The sequence below is a fragment of the Sminthopsis crassicaudata genome, chromosome 4 (genome assembly GCF_048593235.1).
Source record: "Sminthopsis crassicaudata isolate SCR6 chromosome 4, ASM4859323v1, whole genome shotgun sequence".
In the NCBI taxonomy this organism is placed as follows: Eukaryota; Metazoa; Chordata; class Mammalia; order Dasyuromorphia; family Dasyuridae; genus Sminthopsis; species Sminthopsis crassicaudata.
The window spans coordinates 355325400-355352036 of NC_133620.1; the positions used below are offsets into that span (position 1 = coordinate 355325400).

Genomic DNA, 26637 nt, shown 5'->3' on the forward strand with positions numbered 1-26637 from the left:
AGAAAAGCAAATAGGGAACATAGAAGTTTCTGTTCTATGGTCTCCCCTTGGACCTATCCCCTCCCCCACTGCAGTCATTGTGGTCCTTAGGGGCTTCAGGTGCAGGGAATGAAATTAGGGACTTAAGGAGAGAGAGAAAGAGGCAGAACATTAAACCAGCATCCCCAGGAGGCTCTGCCTCCTGGAGCAGCACCCCAGAGCTCCCACTTGATAATTAAAGGCCTTGTTAGGGATGTAAACTGAGTTAATGAAAATGTTCCCCTGAGATGCCAATTAAGCAATATTTATATCCTTATCAAAAGTAGCAATCAAGAATTTTTTTTAATAACTTAAGGACGAGTGTGCAATTACTAGGAAACCTACTGACCTGTTAAGAATGGGAAAAAAGGCCATCCCAGAGATGAGAGGAGGGATTGAGAAATGTGGCAGAGAAGGCAAAGAGAAAGCCAGGGGCAGGCCGAATCTCAGAGATGTAGGGGCCTGAGATGAAACAGGATAAAAGAAGTTTAACTACTTGGGGCAAGGACTACCTGCTATGTAGGGGCTGAGTCTCCTCCAAGGAGCTCACTCAGGTTTTGTTTGGGCAAAGGGAATGGGGAGCCCTGGAGGGAAGGGTTACAGAAGCCTAGGTGGTCATTTAATAATGAGGTCCCATCTGCCACTTCAGAGTTCCAGCTTGTGCACCACCAAATCCCGCTCCCATTCAAGCACAATCCAGCTCACCCACCTGGGATCACTGGGAGCTGCGTTCCCAATTGATCTAGCTGTTTGTGTCCATGGGAGTTAGAAATGATTTTCCTCTGACTGGTTGGGGTCAGAGGAGTCCATGCAATCCTAGCTCAGGCTGGCCCCAGGGGAGCCCTACTTTGTGAGGACAGGGCCTCCTGGTGTGAACAGATGCAGGTGCATGGCTCATGTTGTGATCAATAGTTCCTGTGGTGTGTATGTGTGTAATCCCGGGTGCTCCCAGTGAGGTTGAAAAGCCCCAGAGCCCTGATTCTCCCCTCCTCTCCTTCTCCCTAGGGAGATGCTACCAAGTCTGAGTCGGAGACAGATTTCTTCTCACCGAGCCTGGAAGGGAAAGGGGACAGGAAGAAGCACTTAGCCTGTGAGTAACCCCACTACTCCCAGGTTGAGGAGCAAGAGGGAGTGGGCCGGACCCTTGGGTGGCCCACGAGGTAACCTGGAGCTTTGTTCTCCTCTCCCACTCCCACTCCAGTGATGTCCCTGGGAGAGCACCCGGAGCTGAGAAAGAGTCTCCTGCCGCCACTCATTATCCATACCGCCGCTACACCCATGCCTTTGCCCAAGAGTGTCAGTTTAGGGGAGGCTTCAGGCCCTGCTTCTCGAAGACCCAGCGGTAGTGGATCCAATGACCCCAATATGGCTCATGAGATGAAGTCACCGGTAGGGCCGTGTGCATCTTGGGTGGGGCAGGGAGGTCGGAGGGGTGAAGGCGACAGAAGGGGGAGGATCGTGGGAATCCAGTGCCCATCATAGATGGCCAAAATGGGTAGAAAAGGTTTGGGGGGAGAAACTGGAGCTTTGGTAGAGAAAATGGAAGAGAGATAGAAATTGATGTGAAGGGGCAGCAGGAAGGATAGATGAGCGAATGAATGAAAAGTTATTGGGGGCTTTCTATGTGTCAAGCATTATGCTAGATATATAGAAGCACGGTGGGCTCTGTCCTCCCAAAAAATTACAATCTAATGGAATAAACAACATATATAGGAAAAGAGGCAATAAGAGGAGAGAGAAGAGTGGGAATAGAGAAAAGGGAGGCTTCTTTTGGGTCAACTCTAAGATGAAATGATGCTCCTTAGACAATGCCCAAAGCGCTTCACACAGTGAAGACAATAGCCAGATATTAATCCTCTTAATTTTGGCAACAGTGTGAATCATCTTCCCTCTCAATTCATCTGTTAAGCTTTTACAGTGTGCAAAGCCCTGGACATTGAGGGAGAATAGAAAATTTGGATTAGTCATGGTCCCTGCCCTTGTGAAATGTACGTTCTAGTGACAATGTTCAGATTGAGTGGACTGGGCAGTGGGCTTAGTATCAGCAAGACCTGGACTAAAATCCTGCTTCAAACATTTTTTAGCTATGTGACCCTTGGTATCACTTAAACTATCTGGGTCATTGCTTGTTCATCTGTCAAATGAGGAAGCTGGACTAACTCTTAAGTTTTCCTTGTAGTTCTAAATCTGACCCCACGGTTTATAATACACAAATTACATGGTAAATGCATCTGAGAGGTCCAGAACAAATGTTCTGTGAGACCTGGGAGGAAGGTCATTCCTGACTGGGGAATGGTCAAAGAAGACTTCATGACATTTGAATTGGACTTTATAGGATGGATAGGAATACGACAGATGATGGGAAATCTTTTGCTTCTTTCTGCCCATCTGTCCCTATACCTTTCTGTAGAAAATGATGGTCCAATGGTGGGAGGCTGGGGATATGATAGAGGTCAGGGGGCAGAGCAGCTTGGCTGACATCTCATCCCACTTGGCCCCCTCCCTAGCCCAGTGTCCGAAGCTCCCCCCACAGCCCCTGGAGCGCAGCGAGCAGCTGGAACAGCCGACGGTCCAGCTGGAACAGTCTTGGCCGGGCGCCCAGCCTGAAGCGACGGAGTCCAAGTGGGGAGCGTCGGTCCCTGCTGTCTGGGGATGGGCGGGAGAGCATGGAGGAGGACGAGACCTCGGATGAGGATCAGGCCAGCCGGGTGGGGAGCGACCCCCGGGCAGGTTCTGTGGACAGGGAGGCCAAGGGCTCGTTCGACCTCCAGGACACGCTCCAAGTTCCAGGAGTGTATCGCACAGCCAGTGGCCAGAGCTCAGCCTCGGAGCACCAGGACTGCAACGGCAAGACGGCGTCAGGGCACCCTGACCGAAACCTGCAGCTGGACGAGCCCCAGTTAGAAGGGGATGATGCTGATGATGAGGGCAATATGGTGAGGGTCATTCTCAGGTGTGGGAGGGGAAATGAAGGCAGGAGGTTGCTCTTCTTGGAGATCAGCCCTCTGCCTACTCCCCTCCCTTTTTTCCCTTCCCCCCACCATTTGCTCCAAAGAAAACATATTTAGTCATTACTCTATGGAATTCAGCTCCCCCAGGACCCCACATGGTAGTGATTTTTTGGGTAAAATCTGGCCATCTTTTGGTTCCTTTGACCTAGCAGTTTCTCCAATGGTTATGCTTTTTATGTCCCTTTCCCTTGCTCTGGCCCAGAAAATAATGGTGCAGACTTCATTTTGTGCCTGGACCTGTTAGCTCAGAGATAGTTGGTGGATACGGATGGTTTTGGGGGCATATGTGTATGAATCTTTCATAGCCCTCCCTCTGTGCCTGGGAGAAACCAATCATTCATCTTTCAGTGCTGATTCCTTCCCTCCCCCTAACCCATATTAAGTTCCCTAATTCCAGGGTAAAGTCTTATTCATCACCCTGCCTGAGCAATCTTCCTTTCAACTCTTACAGTTCAATTAAACTGTGGATATGGTGGGTAAGAATAAAAGGGAGTGATGGAGACTGGAGGCAAATCTCAGGGAGGCTTGGACGTCAGGATGAGCAGATTTGGAGGGGACAGGATATGTTCCTTCTACCCATGTGTATCTGAGAACCGACAGGTGTTACTGGGAAGGAAGTTAGATAATTTACATATCTCTAAAAATTGCAAGAATGGAGCCCAAAATTGAGACAGATGGGGGGAGGGCAGAAGAGAGATGGAAGAGTAATGGAAGTGAGAGGAGAAGTAATGGGGAGAAAAGGGGACAGGAGAAAAGTTGAAATGGTGGTGAGGATGATGAAGAAACGTAAGGGAGATTAAATAAAGAAGGGCAGAAAGGGGCTGAAGAGATGGGGAGAGAGGGGTGGGAGGGAAAAGGGCTCTGAGAAGAAGGGATGGGGGGATGACAATGTTCCTAATTAATTACATAACTTTGATTCTCATTTTCCTCATCGATGAAATAAAGGAGGTTGGACTGGATGACCTACTAATTCTGAATCTATTATCCTAAAAATCAGAAAAGGGAAGGCCTGCAATGATCAGGAAAGAGAAACTGGGAGAAGAAGGAGGAAAGTCTGGATTTTGGTTCCTTCTTACTTTCACTGACTATTCTTTCTGCAGAGCAAAGGGGAGCGATTCAGAGCATGGATCCGATCTTGGCTCCCCACCTGCTGCAGGGAGAGAGATACTTGGTCTGCCTACATCTTCCCTCCTCAGTCTAAGTAAGAGGGACCCCTGATCTTCTGGGAAGGTATCGTGGTACAGTGAGAATAGAACTTGCTCGGAAGTCAAAGGATGTGGCTTCTAATCCCACTTCTGATATTTCAATTGCATAAATGACTTCACCTAGATGAGCTTCTGTTTCCTCATTTGTAAAATGAAAGAGTTGAACTAAATAGCTTCCAAGGTCCTTATCAACTCTAAATTCCATGAACCCCTATTCTCATTTATTTATCTTGATAGAACCCCGAACAAGTGGGGCAGTCTGCCTCTGCCCAGCTCAATTTACTCTTAGTCCCAGGCAGATGAGCTCTTAGAAAGATGAAGTCACCAAAGGGGCTGGTCACCCCAGGAGTAGGAGATCCTTGGATGGGGAAAGGAAGTTTGAATGTGATCCCTGTGTCTCTCTTTGTCTCTTTCTGTCCCGTGATCATTCTATGTTCTTGTCTCTCTCACTTTCCCATGACATCCCCTCTTCCCTATCTCTGTCTCTGTCTCTCCTCTGTATGTCTCTATCCTGGGCCAGGTTCCGACTGATGTGCCATAAAATCATCACCCACAAGATGTTTGACCATGTTGTCCTGGTCATAATCTTTCTCAACTGCATCACCATTGCCATGGAGCGCCCCAAAATTGACCCCCACAGTGCCGTGAGTACCCCATCCCCACCCTTTCACCTGGCCCCCATTCCACATGCCTGAAGCAATCCTATGTCCTGGATTTCCCAGGATTGTCCCCATTTCAAGTAGTCTGTCCCATTGCCCTCATAAACCATCTGAAATGTCCTGGAAATCCTAATATTTTGGCAAATAGTAACTGAATTAATGGAGTCAGCAAATGTTACAACAAAAATACACATAAGTCACAAGAGACTGGGAGCTACAGAAAATGGAGAAGTGCAGGTTGAAAGAATATTTGAGGGCACTTGAAAAAATGGGAGCCTTCTAGCTCAGGTAACTATTGGTACTTACATAGGAGACAGGCTTTTTGGGCACATGTCATGATGGTGGTAACTGACCTTGACCTTTCTTGTCCCAAGGCCCTTAAGGTCCCCAGATATTGAGTTTTGCAAATGAACTTAAAATTCTACACTATTGTGGCAGCAGAGAAAAGATCCTGGGCCATTCATACTCAGTTTGGGATTTGGAAAATCTGGTCATCGTACCCACAGCAAATGATTTTTTGCATTAAAGAAGCCTTTTCCACATGATCCCTTCAGTAGCATGGAGATAAATAATCATCATCATCACAACAGCCAGGATTTATGTAGTGCTTTGAGGTTTGAACGGCACTTAAGTTTGAACTCATTTCATCCTCACAGCAACCCTAGTGTTGAAAAGGGAGAATACTTGGTCTCCCTATATTGGCGAAAAAGGCAGGGCTTGTGTAAATAGGGAGGAGGTAAAAGTGAATATTAGAGGAAAAAAGTATTCTTCGTGTATAGGTGAGTATGTCTTTGCCAAAGGATAGATGTGTGTGTGTGTGTGTGTATGAGACAGACAGACAGACGGACAGAGACACAGAAAACAGAGACAAAAACACAGAGGGAGAGGAGGAAAGAGATAGGGAGAGAGAGGAGAGAGAAGGGGAAAGAGGAGGAGGAGGAGCTACTATCCAGTTCCTATGTCCTCTCTTATTTTATTTTGATTTTTCTTAACCCTGCTCTCAGACAACATATCCCTGATTTGAGGTCAGTCTAGAGGGATGCCCAGGAACTTCAGACCTTGTGGTAGCAGCATTGAGGAATCTGCTCTGCTTGGACTTTCTTGGCAGAAATGAGGAGCAGTGGTCCGGGCTCCAAAGATATTCCCTCTGCCCAATGATCTGGCATCCTGGAGGAGTTCCTTGGGTAGCTTGGAGAAGGCTCCTCCTTCCTGCTCTGCATCCAGGGTCCAGTGCCTATGTCCACAGGTTTTCAGGGAACAGTTTTCTTCAGCTTCCTTCCAGAGATTTGAAAGTGTTACATTCACTAGCCCTGAGCCCCAAATTTGGAGGAGGTTCCTCCTTTCTGGTAACTTCAGCTTTTGTCTGGGCTGGAGGGATGGGAGATAGTTGTCTGGTCTCTGTTTTTAGTATCTTGTGTGTCTTTTTTGGATGTTGCCAGAATGGCCACCACCACACTCCTCCTCCCACTATTGTTTAGATTTTGGATACTATTCCAGTTTCTATTTCTCATTAAGAAGAAGTTGCCAACCAGAGGAGTAAGAATGAACCTTGGGAATGGGGATTTTGGTGACAGGGACATTTGCCAGGGCCCTGGGATTGGGGAGGAGGGGATTGACTCGGGAGAGTGTTCCAACCCCAGGCTCTTCCTTCTGCAACTATGGAATTTTCTTTTCATTGGGATGGGGTGGAGGGGAGAAGGGAGGATGGGGCAAGTGATGGTACAAAGGAGATAAGTCAAGTTCTCTCAAAGTGGAGCCAGGAACTGAGTGGAACATGCTGTGGGGAGAACAGAAAAATTCTCAAGTTCCCTTTCCACTCTCTTGGGCTGAGGCACAGGCCATTCTGTACCCATTGTTCATCATGGGGCAGCATCCCAAAGGACAGAACTCTGAAAACACTGCTCTCCTTTCCAATGTATTGCCAATATTTATTTCTCTATTCCACACCCCACTCTTCTCCCTCCCTCTTCTGTTCTCTCCCTTCCTTTCCCCAGCCCTTCTCTGCCTTCTGCACCTTCCTCCTATTCCATCCTTTCTCTTTTTCTCTTTCCCTTCTCCCTTTTTCTTTTTCTCTTCCCTCCAACACCTATCCTTAAGTACTTGTCTTCCTCTGTCCTTTTCCTTCTCTCTGTCTTCATTTCTTCCAGATCCTTAATGGAGTCAATCCATGCTTTACAAACATCAAAGGGAAAGTGCACATTTCTTTCCTATATACTTTCTGCCTTCCCTCCTCCCCCACATTATATAGTGGGGATGTCTGTGAACAAGATACCAGTTGGGATTTTGTAGCTCTTTACTTTTGATGGGCTTGGGTCAGGATAAAGGAAGTAAAGTGTCAGTCAATCAAGCAATAAACATTTATTAGGCACCCACTGTATCCTAAGTACTGTAATGAGTGCTGGAGAAAGACAGACACACAAAGAAAGAAGCACACAATCTTATGGAAAAGACAACAACCAAAGAAGTTACATACATGATAAATAGAAAATAATTGGGAAGACACTAAAGTTAAGGTGAATTGAGAAAAGCTGTGATGTATGTGTGTGTGAAGGGAAATAAGGACCTCAAGTGACATCACTATGTGACTGATCTTGAGCAAGTCACTTCCTTTCTCTGAAATGAGTAGATTAGATTAGAATTGTTGCAACAACAATGACATTCTACATCCCTGTCACTTAAGATCTTGAAATCGAACTTTAATATTCCTTCATTCATAAGCTCTATAACACTCATTTATTTTCTCAGTAGGTCATCAGGAATGTTCTGTTAAGGTTTAGCAACCAACTCTCCAAAAACCAAATTTAGATGATCGATAAAACAACGGATCAAGTCCTGATCTGTTACAAGATTTTGGTGAATTTCTGAGGTGTAAATACTTGTATGGAAAGTCCATTTGGTCATTTGAGCTGATTCCAGCATACCACAATTGAGAACCAGGGAAGTTGTGGCCAGGCAAACAGTTTCATGTTGACCAACCTGTCTGAAAAGTGGGGCCCAAGTGAAGAAGTTTGGGAGAAAAGAATGGTGACCTTTGTGGATGTGGAGGTTGTATCAATAATAGGATTATTCTTCTGAAATTTCATTTTTAAGGGAGAAAAAAAGAACAAGTTTGTTTCCCAGCCCAAGTCTGTATGTGAGGTAGTGTGTATGTCAGTGTAAGGTGTTTTTTTTGGGGGGTGGGGCAGAAACAAAGATACTATTCTCATTGAGCAAGGGCTCCATGGGGTAGGTAGGTAGTACAGTGGATAGAACATTGTTCCTGAAGTCAGGAAGGCCTCAAGTTCAAATCCAACCTGAGACATTTCATGACAGGTCACTTAACCTCTGCCGTAATTTTCTCAACTGTAAAATGGGACTTTGTAGGATTGTTGTGAGGATCAAATGAGGTAATATTTGTAAAGTGTTTACCATGATGTTTGGTACATATTAAGTGCTTTGTAAATGCTTATTCCCTTCCCCTCCATCAAAAAATTATCTCTCAACTTTTCTTTCTCAGGAGCGAATCTTCCTGACGCTTTCCAACTACATTTTCACTGCAATCTTTCTGGCTGAGATGACAGTGAAGGTGATGGGCAGATAGCATTGATTTGGGACCCAGTGGATTATTGGGGTGGGGGCTCGGGGAAAGAGGGTATACAGCAGGATGGGAGAAGAGTGGTGAGACAGAAAGTAGCTCTGGGCCTGTGTGAATCTGCAGTTGTGGGTCAAAAAGAAGGAGAAGGCAGCAGGCTGAGTTGGATGGGGGAGAAACTTGGTATAGATAATAGACTGCCTGCATTGGGAGAGTTGAAATAAAGATGGGCTGGGTTGAAAGGGGAGAGTTAAGGGTTGGAAGACTGGTAGGAGCAAATTTGAGGGATAGAGCAGCCTGACTTGAAATACTTGAGAGGATGGGAGAATGGATTGGAGGGGAGGTTATGGAAAAGATTGCTTGGATAGAGTTTGGGGAGGAGCAAATTAGAGACAGAGAAGGGGTTGAGAGGAACAAACTGAGGTGAGCGGAATAAAATTGAGGCAGAGATAGATTAGGTTGAGGATAAGAGATTTTGAGGTAGAAAAACAACCACTGGATAAAGGGGCAATGGAGGAGAAGGGTAGACTGAATTGAGTAAGAAAACTGGAGCAGGGAAAAGCTTAAGCTGAATAGAAGAGAGTTGTGGAAAATGGGGCAGATTATGTTGAGTTGGGGGAAAATAGGAGGGTTCAGTAGAAGAGATTTGGGAGAGGGGTAGGCTAGGACATAAAAAGACTGAGAGGTGACCATGGTTGGGTAACTGGGTTCACAGGTAGTAGCCCTAGGCTGGTGCTTTGGGGAGAAGGCTTATCTTCGGAGCAGCTGGAATATACTGGACGGGCTGCTTGTGCTCATCTCTGTCATTGACATCCTGGTTTCCATGGTCTCAGACAGTGGTACCAAGATTCTGGGCATGCTTAGGGTACTTCGGCTCCTCCGAACACTCCGACCACTCAGGTAACACCCTCTCCCAAGGAAATGTGACTAACCTCCCCACCCCAAGGAAGTGTAACTAATCTGCCCTTCAGGAAGTATGACCATCCTCTCCCCACCCCAAGTGTGAGTACCTTACTCCTAACATTATTTTTCTAAGGAAATTGATCCTTCCCTCAAAGGATAAAACAACCTGCCCACAAAGTAACACCCTTTTCTTAAGACTTTCAAATCATTCTCCTCCAAATCTCATCTTAGATACAACTTCTCTCCTTTCCCCAACTCTTCCGTAAGGGACTATGACAACCCTCCCAAAAGTAAACTTCCCCACCCCAGTTACTTTTTGCTCCTAGGAGAACAGGATTCTACCTTACACGCTTCAGGTAATACATTTGGATGCTAGAAGGAGAAATAGAACCACCCAGAGCTGGGTAGGTGGGCTGTGGCTTGGAGTTGGCTGCTCTGTGCTGAACCTGCACCAGGGATTGGGGACAACTGAGCTTCCAGGGAATGTCAAAGGAGAGGACAAGGGCAGGGTTTCTGACCCCGGAGTCAGGCCTTCTCCTCTTCTAAGCCAGGATCCTCTTTGTTGCCTCAGAAATTCTTCCCCCATTGTAATTGCCTTTATCTCTTCATTCCTATCAGGGTCATCAGCAGGGCCCAGGGGCTAAAACTGGTGGTAGAGACCCTGATGTCATCCCTGAAGCCCATTGGAAACATTGTGGTCATTTGCTGTGCCTTCTTTATCATCTTCGGCATCTTGGGGGTGCAGGTTAGGAGGGCTGGGGAAATTTGTGGAGTGCCAGACTGGAAACAAGAGGGATTGGGGGGCATCTCATTATAAGGAAGTGACCCAATCAAAGGGAGTCTGAAAAACCTTCAACAATCAGTAATTGGGGTGTCCCAGGGCTCTCACCACTGCTATTCTCTTCTATTCTCCCCCCCTTAAGCAACAACAAGCAGAACAGAGAGGGTATCCTCTTGTCTCTTTTCTCTCTTCCTCCATCATTCCCTTTGGTTATCCCCTGGTGAGGGCAGGGGAGGAGAGAGGAATAACTGTGGAGTTTGGACATTCTGGGGATCTAAAGGGACTCAGGATTTCAGAGGCACCCCCTTGCAAAATTATTCCCCAGGCTCTGGCAATGAATCCACTTAGATCCAGGAGCAGTATCCCTTCCCTCCCATTATACTCCTACCTAGGAGGGTGGGAGGCCTGCCTGGGGATCAGGAGCCTAGACAGCTGGGCCCAGTTAGCAGCAGGCGAAGGCCTCAGACGGGACAGGAAGTGGAGGATGGGGCTGGGTTGGGGGGGAGTATTGGGGAAACTTGGCCCCCAGCCCAGAAAGGGAACTTTGCTTTGCTTTGGCCCCAGGATTGGGAGATCCCGACAGGGAATAGCAAGACCAGATGTGGGTGGGAGCCATGGATGGAAGAGCTGGGGAGGGGCTGTGGAGGAAAATAATAGAAGTACTCATTGCAATGAAGCAAATTAACCTCAATAAATGCCTAAGCTTCATTTCCCAATCCTACCCCCTCATTTCCCCACCCCACATGCCTTCAGAGCCCCTAACTCTGGTTGTCCTAACTATGACCATTTGGGGGGCACCAGGCCTGGGGGTGTTCCTATAGGAGCCTTTCTCATCATGGAAGCCACATAGTGTTCAGATATCTCCTGTTCTTCAACTACCCCACTCTTGATATTTAGCAAAGAACTGACCACATTTGCCCCTTTACTCTCTTTCCAGGGATGGAGATCCATCACAGAGGGTCTGAGGATCCCCATTCACACTTTCACTTCTCCCTCACAATTCCCTCTTTACCCATGACACCTATCAGTTATTCCGTCTTCCTCCTCCCCTCACCCCTCCTCTAAAACAGCCCATTCTTTAATTACCCCTTTGCCTTCATTCAGTTGCTTCCTCCCCAACTCACCCTTTTCTCAAACTTGTGTCCGGATCAGCTATTTCACCATCCTTGCACTCCCAGTGACTGAATCATATCAGGGAGGCCACAGACCAAGTGGGAGGTCAGGATTAGGATGGAAGGTGGGGGTGGAGGTGTTCATTCAGAGCAGGACTCAGGGGAAGAGTAGTGCCATCCCTGTGTTTTCTGGGGTTTGGGCTCCAGCCATCCCACAGACGTTGCACCAGCTTTCATAAAGCAGGGGGGGGGGAGGAATTCTCCTGCTTCCCTAAATGGGTCCCTTCCTTTCACCACTAGTCCCCTCTGTGGAGCTAAATTGAACTGGGGATATGGTGGGGGAAATCTTGTGCCATCTTTGGTGCTCACAATCAATCTCTCTCTCTCTCTCTCTCTCTCTCTCTCTCTCTCTCTCTCTCTCTCTCTCTCTCTGTTTCTCTGTGTCTCTCTGTTTCTGTGTGTGTGTGTGTGTCTCTGTCTCTCTGTCTCTCTGTCTCTCTGTCTCTCTCTCTCTCTCTCTGTCTCTCTCTCTGTCTTTCTGTCTCTCTCTCTCTTTGTCTCTCTCTTTCTCTCTCTTTCTCTGTCTCTCTCTCTGTTTCTGTCTCTGTCTCTGTCTCTCTCTGTTTCTCTATGTGTGTGTGTGTGTCTCTCTCTCTGACTGTCTCTCTCTCTGTCTCTCTCTCTCTTTCTATCTCTGTCTGTGTCTCTGTCTCTGTGTGTGTGTGTCTCTCTCTCTCTCTCTCTCTGACTCTCTCTGTCTCTCTCTATCTCTGTCTGTCTCTGTCTGTCTCTCTCTGTCTCTTTCTATCTCTGTCTGTGTCTGTGTCTCTGTCTCTCTGTGTGTGTGTGTGTCTCTCTGTCTCTCTCTATCTCTTTCTCTGTCTGTCTCTCTGTCTCTGTCTGTCTGTCTGTCTCTCTCTCTCTCTCTTTCTATCTCTGTCTGTGTCTGTGTCTGTGTCTCTGTCTCTCTCTGTGTGTCTCTCTCCAAACATATGTATATTTTTCATTCTTTGGGGACAGCTCTTCAAAGGAAAGTTTTTCATATGCCAGGGTGAGGACACAAGAAATATCACCAATAAGTCAGACTGCACTGAGGCCAGTTATCGGTGGGTCAGACACAAATACAACTTTGACAACCTGGGTCAGGTGAGCACTGCGGGAGAGATGAACCATGAAGGGGGAGCTCAGGGAGGCTGTTCAGTCATTTCTGTCACGTCTGGCTCCTGACCCCTTTTGGGGTTTTCTTAGTAAAGGTACTGGAGTGATTTACCATTTCCTTCTCCAGCTCATTTTACAGATAGGGAAACTGTGGCAAACATTTTACTTTAAGTGACTTGCTCAGGATCACAAAGCTACTATGTACCTGAGGCTGGATTTGAACTCAGAGCCAGTGCTCTATTCACTGCATTGCCTAATAGCCAGCAATGGTGTTGTCAAAGAATTTTGGCTTTTTTTCCCTTTAGATCCCGGTTTTGCTTCTTGTTTTCCCCAATAAGACTAAACTCCTTGAGAGTTTTTTAACCTTTCTGTATAATCAGTCCCATCACTTAGCACTTTACCTGCCACACAGTAAATGCTTAATAAATACTAGTCGAGTTGATTCTTTTCCCCCAGCTGATACTAACATTTTATGGACTCCTAGTGCCCTGACCCTGTCTAGTTGAGCCAAGATCTATTCAGAGATTTTAATGATGGTCCCTTTAGCCTCCAAGTCTTGGTCTACAGAATGGAGAGACCTCCCAGGCTCTGGGATGCTTCTCCAAGCTGATGAGCGATAGAATTTATATAGCCAGGGAGTTGCTGCTATTAGCTGAGGATGTTTTGGTGTGAGATGGGAAGCCTTTGGCAAAAGGACATCCTGGGCTGCTGACATCCGTCTCTTTCCTCGGTTAGGCCCTCATGTCCTTGTTTGTGCTGGCCTCCAAGGATGGCTGGGTGGACATCATGTATGATGGGCTGGATGCAGTGGGAGTTGACCAGCAGGTAGGTAGAGCAGGTCCAGATGGTTACTGGCTTTTCAAGTTTGCCCATGGTGGGGTCTGGGTCCCTTTGAATTCCAGGCTTAGTGAAACCAGAAGTAAGATTGGGAGAACGCAAGACTACAGAGCCTAAGGTAATGAAGCTAATAAAAATGAGGCCCTTGTCTCTCTCTTTTTTTTTAATTAAGCAATTAGCTTACGTTTTGTTTTCGTTCTCATTTTTTTTTCCTTTTTTGATCTGATTTTTCTTGTGCAGAATATTTGTGGAAATATGTATTAAGAACCGCACATGTTTAACATATATTGGATTACTTGCCGTCTAGGGAAGAGGGTGGGGAGAAGAGAGGAGAAAATTTGTAACACAAAATAATCCATGCATATGTTTAAAAAAAAAAAAAAAGCTTTAATTAAAAAAAAAAAGCAATTAGTCTTAAGGGATTTAGTCATTGGTGCTACAAACCAGGAGTTTGAGGGTGGGGTGGAGGGACCCGGTCTCCCCCCAGAGTCTCGGGGCTCCTTCAGCTCAGAGATGGAGGCTGCGTATCTGTGCTCCCCAGCCCATCATGAACCACAATCCCTGGATGCTGCTGTATTTCATCTCCTTCCTGCTCATCGTGGCCTTCTTTGTGCTAAACATGTTCGTGGGGGTGGTGGTGGAGAACTTCCACAAGTGCCGGCAGCACCAGGAGGAAGAGGAGGCCCGTCGCCGGGAGGAAAAGCGGCTGCGGCGGATGGAGAAAAAGAGAAGGAGTAAGGAGAAGCAGATGGCTGGTCGGTAGTCTTTCCACATCTCTCTGAATCCTGCTTGACTCTGGCCGTGGCCTTAGTAACCCCCGGCGAGGCGGGGCGGGCCGCGGGGCCCTCCCCACCGCCTCGAGCATGTCCGCCTCCAGAACCCTGCATGACGGAGACTAGCGCAGCCCGCAGAGGGGACGCTGCCCCCAGGGGCCCCCTGCATGGTTTTAGCCTACGCCCTGCCCCATCCCCACGGACAGCACTTTAAACAAGGCCAGGGGAGACCTTCCCTCTCCCTCCCACCTCGCCCGCACTGTGGGCCGGAGCAAGATGCACCTGAGGTTCCCCGAGCCTGCCAGTGGATGCCCCAGCCTTGGCCCCCGGGTGGGAGACTGCGAAAGGGGGACAATTTAGGAAACAGGGGAGTTTGCCTCAGTCTGTCCAAGAGCTGAGGCTCCAGAGTGAGTCTCGGCACTGATGGGATGAGACAGAGACCCAGACCCGCCCTCCTCTCCCTCCCCTTCTAAACTATCTGACTTCTTGACCGTTTCTTTTTTTTATCTTTTCAAGTTTTGGCCCTGGCACAGAGAAGACTTGGGTCAGAGGTCAGAGCGACTTTCCATATAGTCCATGGCCCATCGATCTCGGATTATTATTTCTTATTTCCTCTCCTGCGTCTCAGCCTTCTTTGTCTCATTCACCTCTCCTTATTTACGATCCTTCCTCCAAATACGCTGGTGTCTCTTATAATCCCTCCTCCCCGTCCCATCCTCCCTCCATCCCGGCTGAACATTCATGATCTCTGAGCACTAACCCCTTTCCCCTGCCCCTTTATACTCCGAAATGGCTTTCAGAGTATAGGGATTCATCTTCTAAATGAAGGGATCGCACTAAAATGATCTCTGAGGTGCCTTCCATCTCTGAAAAAAAATGACCTGAAGGGAAAGCCAGGCCTGTCTCTGTGCTTCTCGGCACCTCTATCCTTGCCTTTCCATTTCTGACTGCATGACTTTCTACCCCTGCTTGTATTTTTTCCCCTGTACTGGTCTTTCATCTCAATGAATCTGTCTTTCTAGGTAATGTCTCTTTCAGAATGTGTAAAAGTAGCCTGCTCATATTTATGCATTGTCCTGATTTCTCCCCCTTTTAATGTGTATGTCTCCCCCAGTATTTCTTTCTTTCTCCATTTATGTCTCTCTGCAATACTTAACTCTGTCTCTGCTTGTGGGTATGTTTTTTTCTGTGTTATTCTCTCTCTGAACGTCCCTGCATCAGTGCATGTCTCTTTGTCACCACTGATATCTCCCTTCCTGATTCTTTTTTCCCCAGTCTGCTTTTATCTGTCTCTTCGTGTGCTTTTCTCTCTCTCTGCAGACAGATTTTCTTGACCCTGTTTGACTGTCTACTCTGTATACATCCCATTTTCTGTCCCCCCAAATTAATAAGGGAATTGTACTTCTCAGAATTTTCCCTGTGATTTGTTGGAATGTGAATTTTATAAGATGAGTTAAGGAATTCTGTGCCTCTGCTTTTTTAGTCCCATCTCTCCTCATCATGTCAGAGGAGCCAGGAGTAAGGGACCATAATGTTGGGGACCAAAATAAAAGAATTGGGAAGATGGAGATGAAGACAGGTGCTATTGATTGGGCGAGTTAAAGAAATTCCATGAAAGCCTCCAGCCTCTGACCAGTGCTAGCACTGGGGCAGAGATGGGAAATGAGGCTCCCTAAATAGCATCTCTGTATCACCTCTCCTTTCACCTCCTCGCAACCTTACTTAGCTGGACGGGCATGTTCAGTCTGGGTTCTCGGTGGAGATGTCTGAGGCCGGCTTGATGTGCTGTTCCCCCAGTGGCAATGTTCTCTCCTCCACCTTCCTCCTTGTTTCCCTCTGCTGATGAATTTCAGATTTAAATTTATTTTTCAGGATACATGTGTTGCCCCTATGCCAGCCTGGCAGAGCTGGGGATTGGTGGGCTCTATCTATTCAAAGACATAATAATTAATCTCACATGACTGAGATTTAGGAGCCTTGTTCTTACTCTTCCCCTCCTGAAGGCCTCATAGAGCTGTTCTGGAATGCCTTTGATAGCTAGACAGAGCTGCTGCCCCTGTCACAGTGGTTCTGATAGTCTGCAAGTCATTGCTTCTCCTTAGGTATCTCTGATGACCCAGAAAATATGGCTGTTGTCACAGCACTGCTTCCTGCTGTTAGGGGAGCTCTTGCTCACTTGTGATTTAAAATTGTGGATGAAGGATGGGTTTGTAGAAATTGAGATCAGTTTCTACTGATAATGAGGCTTGAAGTTAGTAGTTGGAGGGGGTCAGAGATTAAGAACTGGGGTCAACGCAAAAACCAAATACAGGAATTAGAGTCAGAATTAAGGTTAGGCGTTTGGGTCTGACAAAAAAAGGTTAAGATTAGGAATTGGGAGTAGGAATGAGGATTGAGATTAGGAGCTGGGGCAAGGGGGTGATATTTAAAGTTTAGAAATGTGGGGTTAGGGTGAAGATTAAAGATAAGAGTTGGGGTCAGAGGGGAATGTTGAGGTTGGAATTTGGGCCATTAGTGAATATTTTAAAAATGAGTTAGAATAACATGAAGGTTGAAGTTTGGAGCTGATGTCAAGAGGGAGTTTTGAAATTAGAATTGAAGTGAGAAGTGAGATTTGGAACTAGGGTTTGGTAGAAAAAGAGTGAAGGTGGGAGTTGAGATGAAGAATGAGGTGAAGATTAGAGTCAGGAGTGAAGAATGAAGGTAGAAATTGGGGTCAAAGATATCAAGATTTGGGTGTGGGGTGGTCAGTATTTCCAGGGCAAGAACTGCAGTTCTGTGCCCAACCCAGTGCCGCCAGGTCCATTCAGTGACCAATGTCGTTTCATTCTTTTAGATCTAATGCTGGATGATGTAATAACCCCCGGCAGCTCTGCCAGCGCAGCACCAGGTACTGCGGCTATTGGGTAGATGGTCCAAGGGGCATGGCCTGGGGGATATCACTGACCTCAGGCCCTGCCTGCTTCCCAGTTTCTGTGTCATTTGTACATGGATATGTCATTTGCTTCCTCTCCATGACACATCGATCTCATACTTGTGGGGTAAGGGTTGGGGGTTGAAGGGTCCCCATGTACTACCCAAGAAGGCACCATTTGAAATCCTAGGTCTTATCCAACAGAGCTAATTGCCCAGTTGGGCAGGGCCTTAGGACTTAGGTGAGGCCATATCCCCAACCTCTGTCTTACACCTCTGAACTATCAACCTTCCTGGCAAAAACCGGGGAGATGTGGTCCAAGTCAGCCACAAGCTGGACCACTTCCCTGAATTTCTTGCTATCCTGTCCCCTTTCTTTCCCAACTCCTCCACTACCACCCTTGGCTTTTCAGCACAGTGGCAATTATTATAGCCGCAAATCTCTCTAGTCTCTTTTTGTCTGAAGAAGAGACTTTTTGGTCTGAGGGAGCATTATGAGAGGAGAGAGGATTTGTTTTTTAAAATATAATGATGAATAATTTAACAGACACATTAATAGTTAAGAAAATGCAATCTCTACATCAGGGCTACAAACAACGGAAATTAGCTCAAGACCTGAGTTAGCCAAGATCCTCTCCCCCCAAAAGCCAAAGATTTGGGAGAAAGTCTAAACCACTTGTTGGAGACTGTCTTTGGTCACAGACAATCTCCTCTCTCTACCATTTGAGATATGGCTTCCCTTGATCTCCTCATCTCCAATACACCCATGAAGTCTCCCATGAAGTTTCAAGCAGCTCTGTACCAGCCCCTAACCCTGGCCATATTCTCCTGTGTCACTGCACGCTCCTTCCCTGCACGGACTCACAAAGGACTCACTCCATGGGTATGTGGCTGTTGGGTCAGTGCCCCATACCAGGGGAAGGCTCTATGATAGCCCTAGTATTGGAACCACAAGAAATTAAGTCAAGGATCTATCTTGTCTGTTAAGACTCACTTATCAACCCAAAGTGGGATATCCCAAATGTCCATTTCACATATAGTATCTCAAAATCATCCCCTAACCTGCCCTAACTTCCCCATGATCTATGTTGTACATCCCATGGGGTGCTGGTGGTGACATGTCCAGTATTGAGTAGAAGTCTCTCTGGAATCATCAGCTATATGTTGTGTCTAAGTCCCCTGGGTCCATATGTTATATTAGAATTCCAGATCCCTATTATGCTGTGCTTGAGGAGAAGACATGGGCAGGAGGAATTCTATCTATGCTCTTTTGAATGATATAAACCCTGACACATGTATATTCTGTCTGTCTGTCTCTCCCCTTCCCTCCCTTCCCCCCTCTCTCCCTCCCTCCTTTCCTTCTCTCTTTGTCTCTGTCTCTATCTCTTCTTCCTTCCTCCCTCTTTTTCTCTCTCCCCTCTTTTCCTCCCTCCGCTTCTCTCTCCTTCCCCACTTTCTCCCTCTCTCCCTCCTTCCTTCCTTCTTCCTCTCTCTTTCTGTCTCTCATATATATAATTATACATGAGCTCATACACATACTGTCATTCAGGTCTAAAATAGGGGCTTCCAATGGTCCTGTTGCTACCCAACACATAATCTTAGATACCCTGTTTCCCCGTCTACTTACCTTGTTTCCTGTTCTGGGCCTGCGGCCTTCTGTGATTCAAGTAGCTACATTATATATGATCCAAGCAGAGGGTCCAGACCAATGGACAATCCTCACCTTCCAGTCGAGTGTGATTGTTGGATGTCCAAAATTTATACTCCACCCAATCCCCACTTATATCCAGGTTTCCTCTTACTCAGAGGGAGTCTTAAGAGTGAGAGCATCAGGTCAGTCACTGTCTAGGGTGGTTTGAGGAACTGAATTCCTTCACAGGTACCAGCAGATGGGGAGAGGAGCAGGAAACAGTGACCCCAGGTTTTTGCTAAGCAGGTTTGGCTATAGATAATGAAGACTGAGTTCGGTTTGTAGGCAGTGAACCCCACAGCCATGAAGTGCCCTCTTCCTCCTTCCCACCACATTCCCATCTCAAAAACCAGACCTGGTCAAAGGAGCTGAATGCATGACCCATCTCATGTTGGGGATTGGGTCATAAGTCCCTACCTCCCCACTTTCCACCTGGTTCTGCCCTTTCACCTGGTCTGTGCCTGAAATCTACTCAACAGTAACTCCAACTAACCCACTTTGCCTGTTGCCCTCACCCTTGGTCCTGTGTCTTCCTCTCAGCCACCCAGCACTTGGGGTGTTGTGTAAGGAGGGACAGGAGTGGGAGATACCTTACTTCCCATCTTGTGAATTTGTCTGATACTTACTGAGCCTGCTATGACTCATGCAGCTGGAAGGGGGCAAGGGTACAAGGGAGAAAGGCATGGACCCCAGGATAATTTCCAGTCAACCAAGGACTTCCCCAATGACTTAAGTAAGAGTTTCCCCATACCTCTCCCTCCTTCCCCGCCCCCAATCTCCCTGGGCTGTTGTGGCTGAGACAGTAGCTTCCAAAGCAACTAAATTTGTGGCCCCCTGACAAGGTAATCTACATTTACACTAATCTGCATGCCAGGCATGTGGGGGATGTGTCACCCCCTGCTCCATGTAGCCAAGAGAATGCTAAGCAGGGTTGGATCGCCTCCTCGAGGGTTGCCCACAGGTGGATGCCCTTGAGGGTTTGTGTCTAAAAATGATCAAAAATATAAAATAAAACCCAACAGTGGTTTGGAGAGGGAGTGGGGAAAGGGATGGAGAGGAGGAAAATGACTGCACTGGGAGCCAGGGGAATGTCTTTTATTTCCAGTTCTCCCCCCTAGATAGATATGTAACCCTGGAAAGATAATGTCAAATTCCCTGAGCCTCAGTTTCCTCCTCTATTAAATGAGTGGATCGTGTTAGACAATCTCTAAGGTTTCTTCCAGCTCTGATGTTCTAGGTTTTGATGCCTCTGAAATACCAATGAAGGGTTTCTAGATGTTTCTCCATGTTATGGTGGGGGATGAGGAGGGGGACAGGGAGGGGGAGACAGGGGAGGCTGCCTTATGATTGCTTGGGATGGTTAGTGATCAACCCTGCTCTAGGCAGACAGCCCCTCTCCTGCTTAACCTTGCCTCCCTGGCCTTTTTTGGGGGTGGGGGAGAGTCTTGGAGGACTTGTCTGTCAGGAGCCCCTGACTGAATCCCACTGTGGCTATCACTCAGAGGGATAGAATGAGAACTGGGGCAGAGGTGGGGACCTCTCAATTTGGCCATCAAAATTGCACATAAATTAAGCCTATATAAATATTCAGTTTGGGGTAAAGGGATAAGGAAGGTGCCCTCCCTCCCTCCAGTTCCCTTCTGCATTGTCTCAACTAATAATGGGGCTAATAAGAAGACAGTGTTTCTAGCTTAATTGTATTCAAACATTTTGGTTAATTCCCCATTCATATTTTAACATAATGGGATCGGGCGCTCTCAGCTTTTATGGAGATTAATGTAGAGCCAGAGAAATCCCGCCTCTCGAGCTGCACAGCTCAGCTCCTTCCCAGCTTTTGCAGGGATGGAGGGAAGAATCCTCACTTGTCTCTAGTCAACTCTCTATTATCCTTCCAATGGAAGATCCAAGATTTTGTTGTTCTCAGCCCGGACTGACCTTCCCCCCTTCTATCTCCCGCTAAACTGGCATCTTTCCTCAGGGAGATACTGTCTTGAGTCAACCGTCATTTAGAGGTTCAATCTTCAGTGCCTGGAAATAAAACAAAAATCATAATGTATTCCCAAATTGAAAAGACAAATGCTAGGATGCTTTGGTTTTGGGAGTGGGGGGAGGCAGATTATTATTCACATCATTGTCTTTTCACATTAATATAGATAACTGAGAGTTGACTCTATGAGAACTGCTTGTTTTTTTGTTGCTGGGGTTTTTTCTCCTATAGAGAATTTCAAGTCCTGACTTTTTTTTCAATCTTCATCAGGGTCCCGCCTCCTTTGCTTTTCCTGCTTCAATCTATCCCTCTGTTAAATAACCAACACAAGGATGGGGTACTGAGCGTGAGCTGGTTTAGGGTCAAAACTTCTTATTAGAACCAGCCAGCCCCATTCTGGGGTGCAGTCCATGCTGCTGATGGGCTTGTGTCCTCCTAGGCCTCCCTGGGATGGGGGAGAAGGACTGTCTGAGATCCATGTCTGTTTGATGGAGCTGCCAGGGAGCCTGATCAGTCCCCAAAACACTTTCCCCCAAATGAAAGGAATGTCACTATTTTCTGCTCTCCCGAGAGCCACCCCAACCCTCCGTCTTTCTCTAGGCTGTATCTTGCTCCCTAGATTTGTCCTTAACGGCTCTAAGGGACAGTAGTACTCCTGGGGCAGTGATTTTAATCATTGGCTGATCTGCTAATTACAAGAGTAATATTATGCTTCTGACAGATCTCAGACAGCCTCTTCCACTCCAATATGCATTATCATGCTGCCCTGAATTTACAGTCTCAGGCTGGGCATTTCCTCATTAGAGATTAGGTGAGCAAATTAGTTTATCTCCTCAAACATTCAGGATTCCAAGAGCTTATATCTAACATAAGAGCAGATCCTCTTCCTCCACCTCCACTCCAGGAACACATGGGCATCAGAGCGGGGTTTGTAGAGGGAAGGAACTTGGGAGGATGGGGCTGGTGTTGTCCCCCTCCCTGAGACCCAGTCCTGGAGATGTCCAAATTCTAATCTCTAATTTTAATTCCAAATCTTTAGCGCCATTTAATCTTTTTTGTAGCACTCTTCCACCCCCACTGAGCTTCATATAATCCTTTTCTTTCCCCCTTTTCCTCTTTTTCTTCCTATTTTTGGATCTAGTTTTGTCTAAAGAGTGGAAAGGTGAAGGAGAGTAGAAAAAGTTTTCTTTTTCTTCTTGAGGGATAAATGCTCTTTGGACCCCAAATGTAAGGGGAGGAGGTTGTCTCACCTGTTCCCTAATCTGGATTAGGAGCTGTGCATGTTCAATGCCCTACCTTACCTGGAGAGGTATCAGTAGAAATGCTTAGACTAGAGAGAGCAAATGCCTGTGATACCCTCTCCCAGCTCCAACTCCCCCCTCAAAACAATTTGCGCTTTTGGGGAGGGAGTAGGAAGAATGGAGGTGCTGATAGAAGCAGAATGATCATCTCTGGTGTTGGGGCTGGTGGCTGTTTGGGGAGCCTGACTTGGGAAGGGCAGGGGAGATGGATGGGGCAGGGGAAGACTAATGATTTCTCTGTTCTCTGGCTCTGTCATTGGCTTCTCCCCCACCAGAAGCACAATGCAAACCTTACTATTCAGACTACTCAAGGTTCCGTCTCCTCGTCCACCACATGTGTACTAGCCACTACTTGGATCTCTTCATCACCGGTGTCATTGGCCTGAACGTGGTTACTATGGCCATGGAACATTATCAGCAGCCTCAGGTAAGAACTCACCCTCCTGCTCATACACACAGCCTATTTCCCACCTCCCCACCCCCATCCCCTACATATTGGAAGGAACTTCCTCCTCCCTGTTGGTTAGTTTATCCATATGGAGAAACATCAGTGTACCATTGGGGGAGGGAGGGAAGGGATTCCCCTTCAAATTTTTGACAGATGGGATTTCTGAATCCCATTCAAAGTCATGATTCCAGTGTTAGAGAAAAATCATCAGGCTTTTTCAGTGTCTCATGGGTAGAGTGTTAGGCTTAGAGTCAAAAAGTCCCGAGTTCAAATTCTGCCTCAGATGCTTATTAGCTGTGTGACCCTGAGCAAGTCATTTAATGTGCCTCGGTTTCCCTATCTGTAAAATGAGATGATAATAATAGCACCTATTCCATAGGATTATTTGGAGAACTAAATGAAATAATATATCCAAAATGCTACATATATGCTATTATTATTTTATTTAATGTTATTATTATTAGATTATTTGAATTTAGATTTGGATTAAAATTATATCTCTACTGCTTAGAAATGGTGTGCCTTTGGAAAAGTTCCTCCCCTTCTCTGGATCTCAGTTTACCCATTTGTAAAGATAGGGAGTTATATTTGATGATCTCCCAGGTCTCTTCCAATATTGTAGCTTCTAGCCACAGTTACCCAACATACCCTCTGTCCACCACATAGACCAACTAATTCTCTGCCACGGAGTCTCATAAGGAAGGTGTTATCCCCTCTGGCTTCAGTGATGATGTCCCGCCTCTGTTCCCCCTAGATCCTGGATGAGGCTTTGAAGATCTGTAACTACATTTTCACCGTTATCTTTGTCTTGGAGTCTGTTTTCAAACTTGTGGCCTTTGGTTTCCGACGATTCTTCCAGGACAGGTAATTGAGAGTGGAACTACAAGGTGCCTTTGTTCCCCCTTGGACTAAATCTCCAGAAAATCCTTGCCATCCCCAAGCAGTCTTCTTGGGCAAATCTGGGGGATACTGGAGCTTCCCACTGCCTTTCTCTCACAATTATGGGAAGGGAAGGTGACCCAAGGGTTTCGAGAAGGTTCAGGATACAGTGCCAAACAGAGGTCTGGAGATATGGTGAGGAAGAAGGGAGATGGGGAGTGACGAGAGAGAAGACTCCTATGAAATGAAAAGGACCAAGAGAGATAAAAAGAGCTGGCTTCTGGTCTTTTTTGGTGTGAGGGATTGAGAGTCTCCGCTGGCCCTACCATAGTCAGATTCATCCAGGCAGCCAGGTGGATAGAGCTCTGGAGGTAAAGGAAAAAAGACCCATGAATTCAAATCTTGCTTCAGACATTTATGAACCTGGGCATGTCATTAACTGCTTACCTGCCTCAGTTTCCCCATCTATAAAATAAGGATGATAATAGCACCTCCTAATGAGGATGGTAAAAACACAACAACCAATAAGTTATTATGAGCATAAATGAGGAGATATTTATAAAATGTTTTACAACCACTATAAATATTATATATTATTAAGAGACAACCTGGTATTACAGAAAGAGAAATCAGAAGATCTGGACTTCATATCCCACTTTTGAAATTTCATGTCTCTGTGACCCTCAACAAGTCACTCCTTTGTAAAATGGGGGAAGGATGGCCGAGATGTCCCTCTAATATCCCTACCAGCTTTTTAATCTATGCTTAAATGGATTCACAAGAACTGAAGGAAAGTCTGGATTTCTTTATGGGAACAGTCCTGTATCCTAGTGAGATGAAACAAGAATCTGGTTAATAGTTGGCATTTGGGAGAGAGGAGAGTGGAAGCAATTATTGAGTATTAGAGATTGACAGACCTGGGTGCTATTCCTAGATCCACCACTAACTAGGTTTTTGTGACCCTACATCAGTTTGTCCCCTTCCTCCTTTCCAAAATGTTGGATATCTTTAAAGTCTGTTCCAGCTCTATTCTTCAGGGTCCAAGAAAATGTCCTTATGCTTCTTGCCCCTCTATCCCAACAAACCCAGTGTTTCCACCTTCTGGGTTCCCTCGGCCCCTACCCCAGAATCCCTCCATCCCCCCAGGGAGACACGTTTCGGGTTTCCAGGTGGAACCAACTAGATCTGGCCATCGTACTGCTATCCATCATGGGGATCACTCTGGAGGAGATCGAGGTCAACGCATCACTGCCCATCAACCCCACCATCATCCGCATTATGAGGGTGCTCCGGATCGCCCGTGGTCAGTGTCTGCCAGAGAGACTCACCCCAGCCACACCAGACACTCTTCATCCTGCCTTTGGAGAGTTAACAGCTGGGGGCAGGAAGGCTTATACCTTGGAGGTGGATTGGGAAATGAGATCCTCTCTGGGATAGAGTCCATTCTGCCCAACAAATGAACCCATTTTTCTTCTGTACAATATGAAACTGCTTTAAAAATATATCTATATAGATAGGTAGATAGATATATAAACTGCTTGGAAGGAAGGGAATCTGGGCTGCTTTAGGACTCCTGGCCAGCTCCAAGTTAAATGTACTGTTTCTCAATTCATCCAATCTGACCTTTCCAAGCTCATTCATCTCTGCTGAGTAAAAAAGGTTGTTGGGTTCCTCAAAGTTCCCCATTGCCTTCTTCTCTACATGGTGGGTGGGAAAGTTGTTCTTGGCCCCTTCCCCACATACCTCCACTGGAGTTCCATCGGTCCTGCCCTTCAGCAATAGTCTGGGGCCTTGAGACCTCAGGTTGGGAATAGGGGAGAGAATGGCCTGTTCATCCTCATACCATTCCTTTGTTTTCTCAGTGCTGAAGTTGCTGAAGATGGCAGTAGGCATGCGGGCGCTGCTGGATACAGTGATGCAGGCCCTGCCCCAGGTACTGGAGGAGGCTGGGATGGGGCAGTCATTTGCTCTCTGGGTCCCCAATGATTCTTCCTTTGTTTGGAGGGCCTAATTCTTCCTCCTCCATGAATGGGAGGACGGGATTTGGGGAGAGGAAGGGAGAGAGGAGGAGGAGGAGGAGGAAGAAAGTTTGGGACTGGACTGGGATAAACCTTTGCATCTTTGCCTTTCTTTTCCTCTTTTACAGGTGGGGAACCTGGGGCTCCTCTTCATGTTATTATTTTTCATCTTTGCAGCTCTGGGCGTGGAGCTTTTTGGAGACCTTGGTGAGTTGGGGTTTTGTGTAAGGGAGCTTTGTCCAGAGGCCTAGAAGTGGGAAGTGGAGGGTCCTAGGGTCTGGGGCAAAAGAAATAGCTGATGGAGACTCCCCTTTCTCTCTTATTCTCTTCCCTAGAGTGTGATGAAACTCACCCCTGTGAAGGCCTAGGCCGCCACGCCACCTTCAGGAACTTTGGTATGGCCTTCTTGACCCTTTTCCGAGTCTCTACTGGTGACAACTGGAATGGCATTATGAAGGTGGGACCCTCCCCCTCGTCCCCACCTTGCATCTTCCTGACTTTTCCTGGAGTTGGTCTGTCCTCAGAATTTCACTGTAATAGTCTGAGCTAAGTATTGTTAGGAAGTTGAAATGATACTAAGTAAAATCTTGTAGCATTTTCCCCTTCTCTTTCATTCAAGACAATCCATAATTCAGTTTTGAGGATTCCTTTGTTTAGAGGAACAAAATAAGCCTCTGAGAATTTTTTCATCCTTAGGACACCAAACCTCCTCTTTTTCCAGAAGATATACTATAGTTTCCTCCATATTCAAGATACCTGATAACTCCCCTCTCACCAAGACATTCCATAACTTTTCTATCTTCCTCTTATAGCCGTCTTACAGCTCCCTTTTTGATACCCTATAATTCATTCCATATCCCCAGGACACTTTATTAATTTTTCTTCTCTTCAGATTACTCCATAACTTCCTCTGAGTTGAGTAAAGCTTTCTTTTTTGATACATAGCTCCCCTCTTACAGTATACCCTATAATTCTTCTTTCTCCCTGAGAAGTCCCATCTTCCATTCCTAAAATACATCCTCCCTTTCCCCAATACAGTCTATAACTAACTCTCCTTCTCCCTATAATATCCTATAACTTTTCTGCCTCCTTAAGAGATCTCTTTCTCTTTTCTCCCTATAACTTTTTTACCTCTTTTGTCAGAATACCATATATCTTCTGCTCCTTCTTTAGAGAGAAACCTTAACTCCCTGTTCTCCTTGGGACACTCTATAACTCACTTCTGTGTATATATACATAAATATGTGTCCATATACATGTACAAACACATATACACATACACCTATCATATATTCTTTTCTCTAAATCACCTTCTAACTTCTTCCATTCTCAAGATACTTTCTACCTCCTCCCTCTTCCTTCGACATCCTATA

General features: G+C 46.4%; 1 protein-coding gene across 25 annotated transcripts in view; it reads left to right on the forward strand.

Annotated features, from left to right (window-relative positions):
- CACNA1G (calcium voltage-gated channel subunit alpha1 G) overlaps positions 1-26637 on the forward strand; it is an 86888-nt gene that overhangs the window by 49692 nt on the left and 10559 nt on the right. For 10 of the 25 annotated variants that reach the window (XM_074261775.1, XM_074261755.1, XM_074261756.1 and 7 more), the window contains 18 exons: positions 1024-1108; positions 1220-1407; positions 2526-2954; positions 4130-4230; positions 4755-4878; positions 8390-8458; positions 9180-9364; positions 9986-10112; positions 12281-12406; positions 13154-13243; positions 13797-14010; positions 16865-16918; positions 22195-22346; positions 23122-23231; positions 24416-24549; positions 25109-25179; positions 25393-25471; positions 25600-25721. In XM_074261775.1, coding sequence (XP_074117876.1) covers positions 1024-1108; positions 1220-1407; positions 2526-2954; positions 4130-4230; positions 4755-4878; positions 8390-8458; positions 9180-9364; positions 9986-10112; positions 12281-12406; positions 13154-13243; positions 13797-14010; positions 16865-16918; positions 22195-22346; positions 23122-23231; positions 24416-24549; positions 25109-25179; positions 25393-25471; positions 25600-25721 — 2460 coding nt within the window. The remainder of the gene's footprint in view (positions 1-1023; positions 1109-1219; positions 1408-2525; positions 2955-4129; positions 4231-4754; positions 4879-8389; positions 8459-9179; positions 9365-9985; positions 10113-12280; positions 12407-13153; positions 13244-13796; positions 14011-16864; positions 16919-22194; positions 22347-23121; positions 23232-24415; positions 24550-25108; positions 25180-25392; positions 25472-25599; positions 25722-26637) is intronic. The other 15 variants (XM_074261776.1, XM_074261757.1, XM_074261771.1 and 12 more) reach the window with 3 other exon arrangements.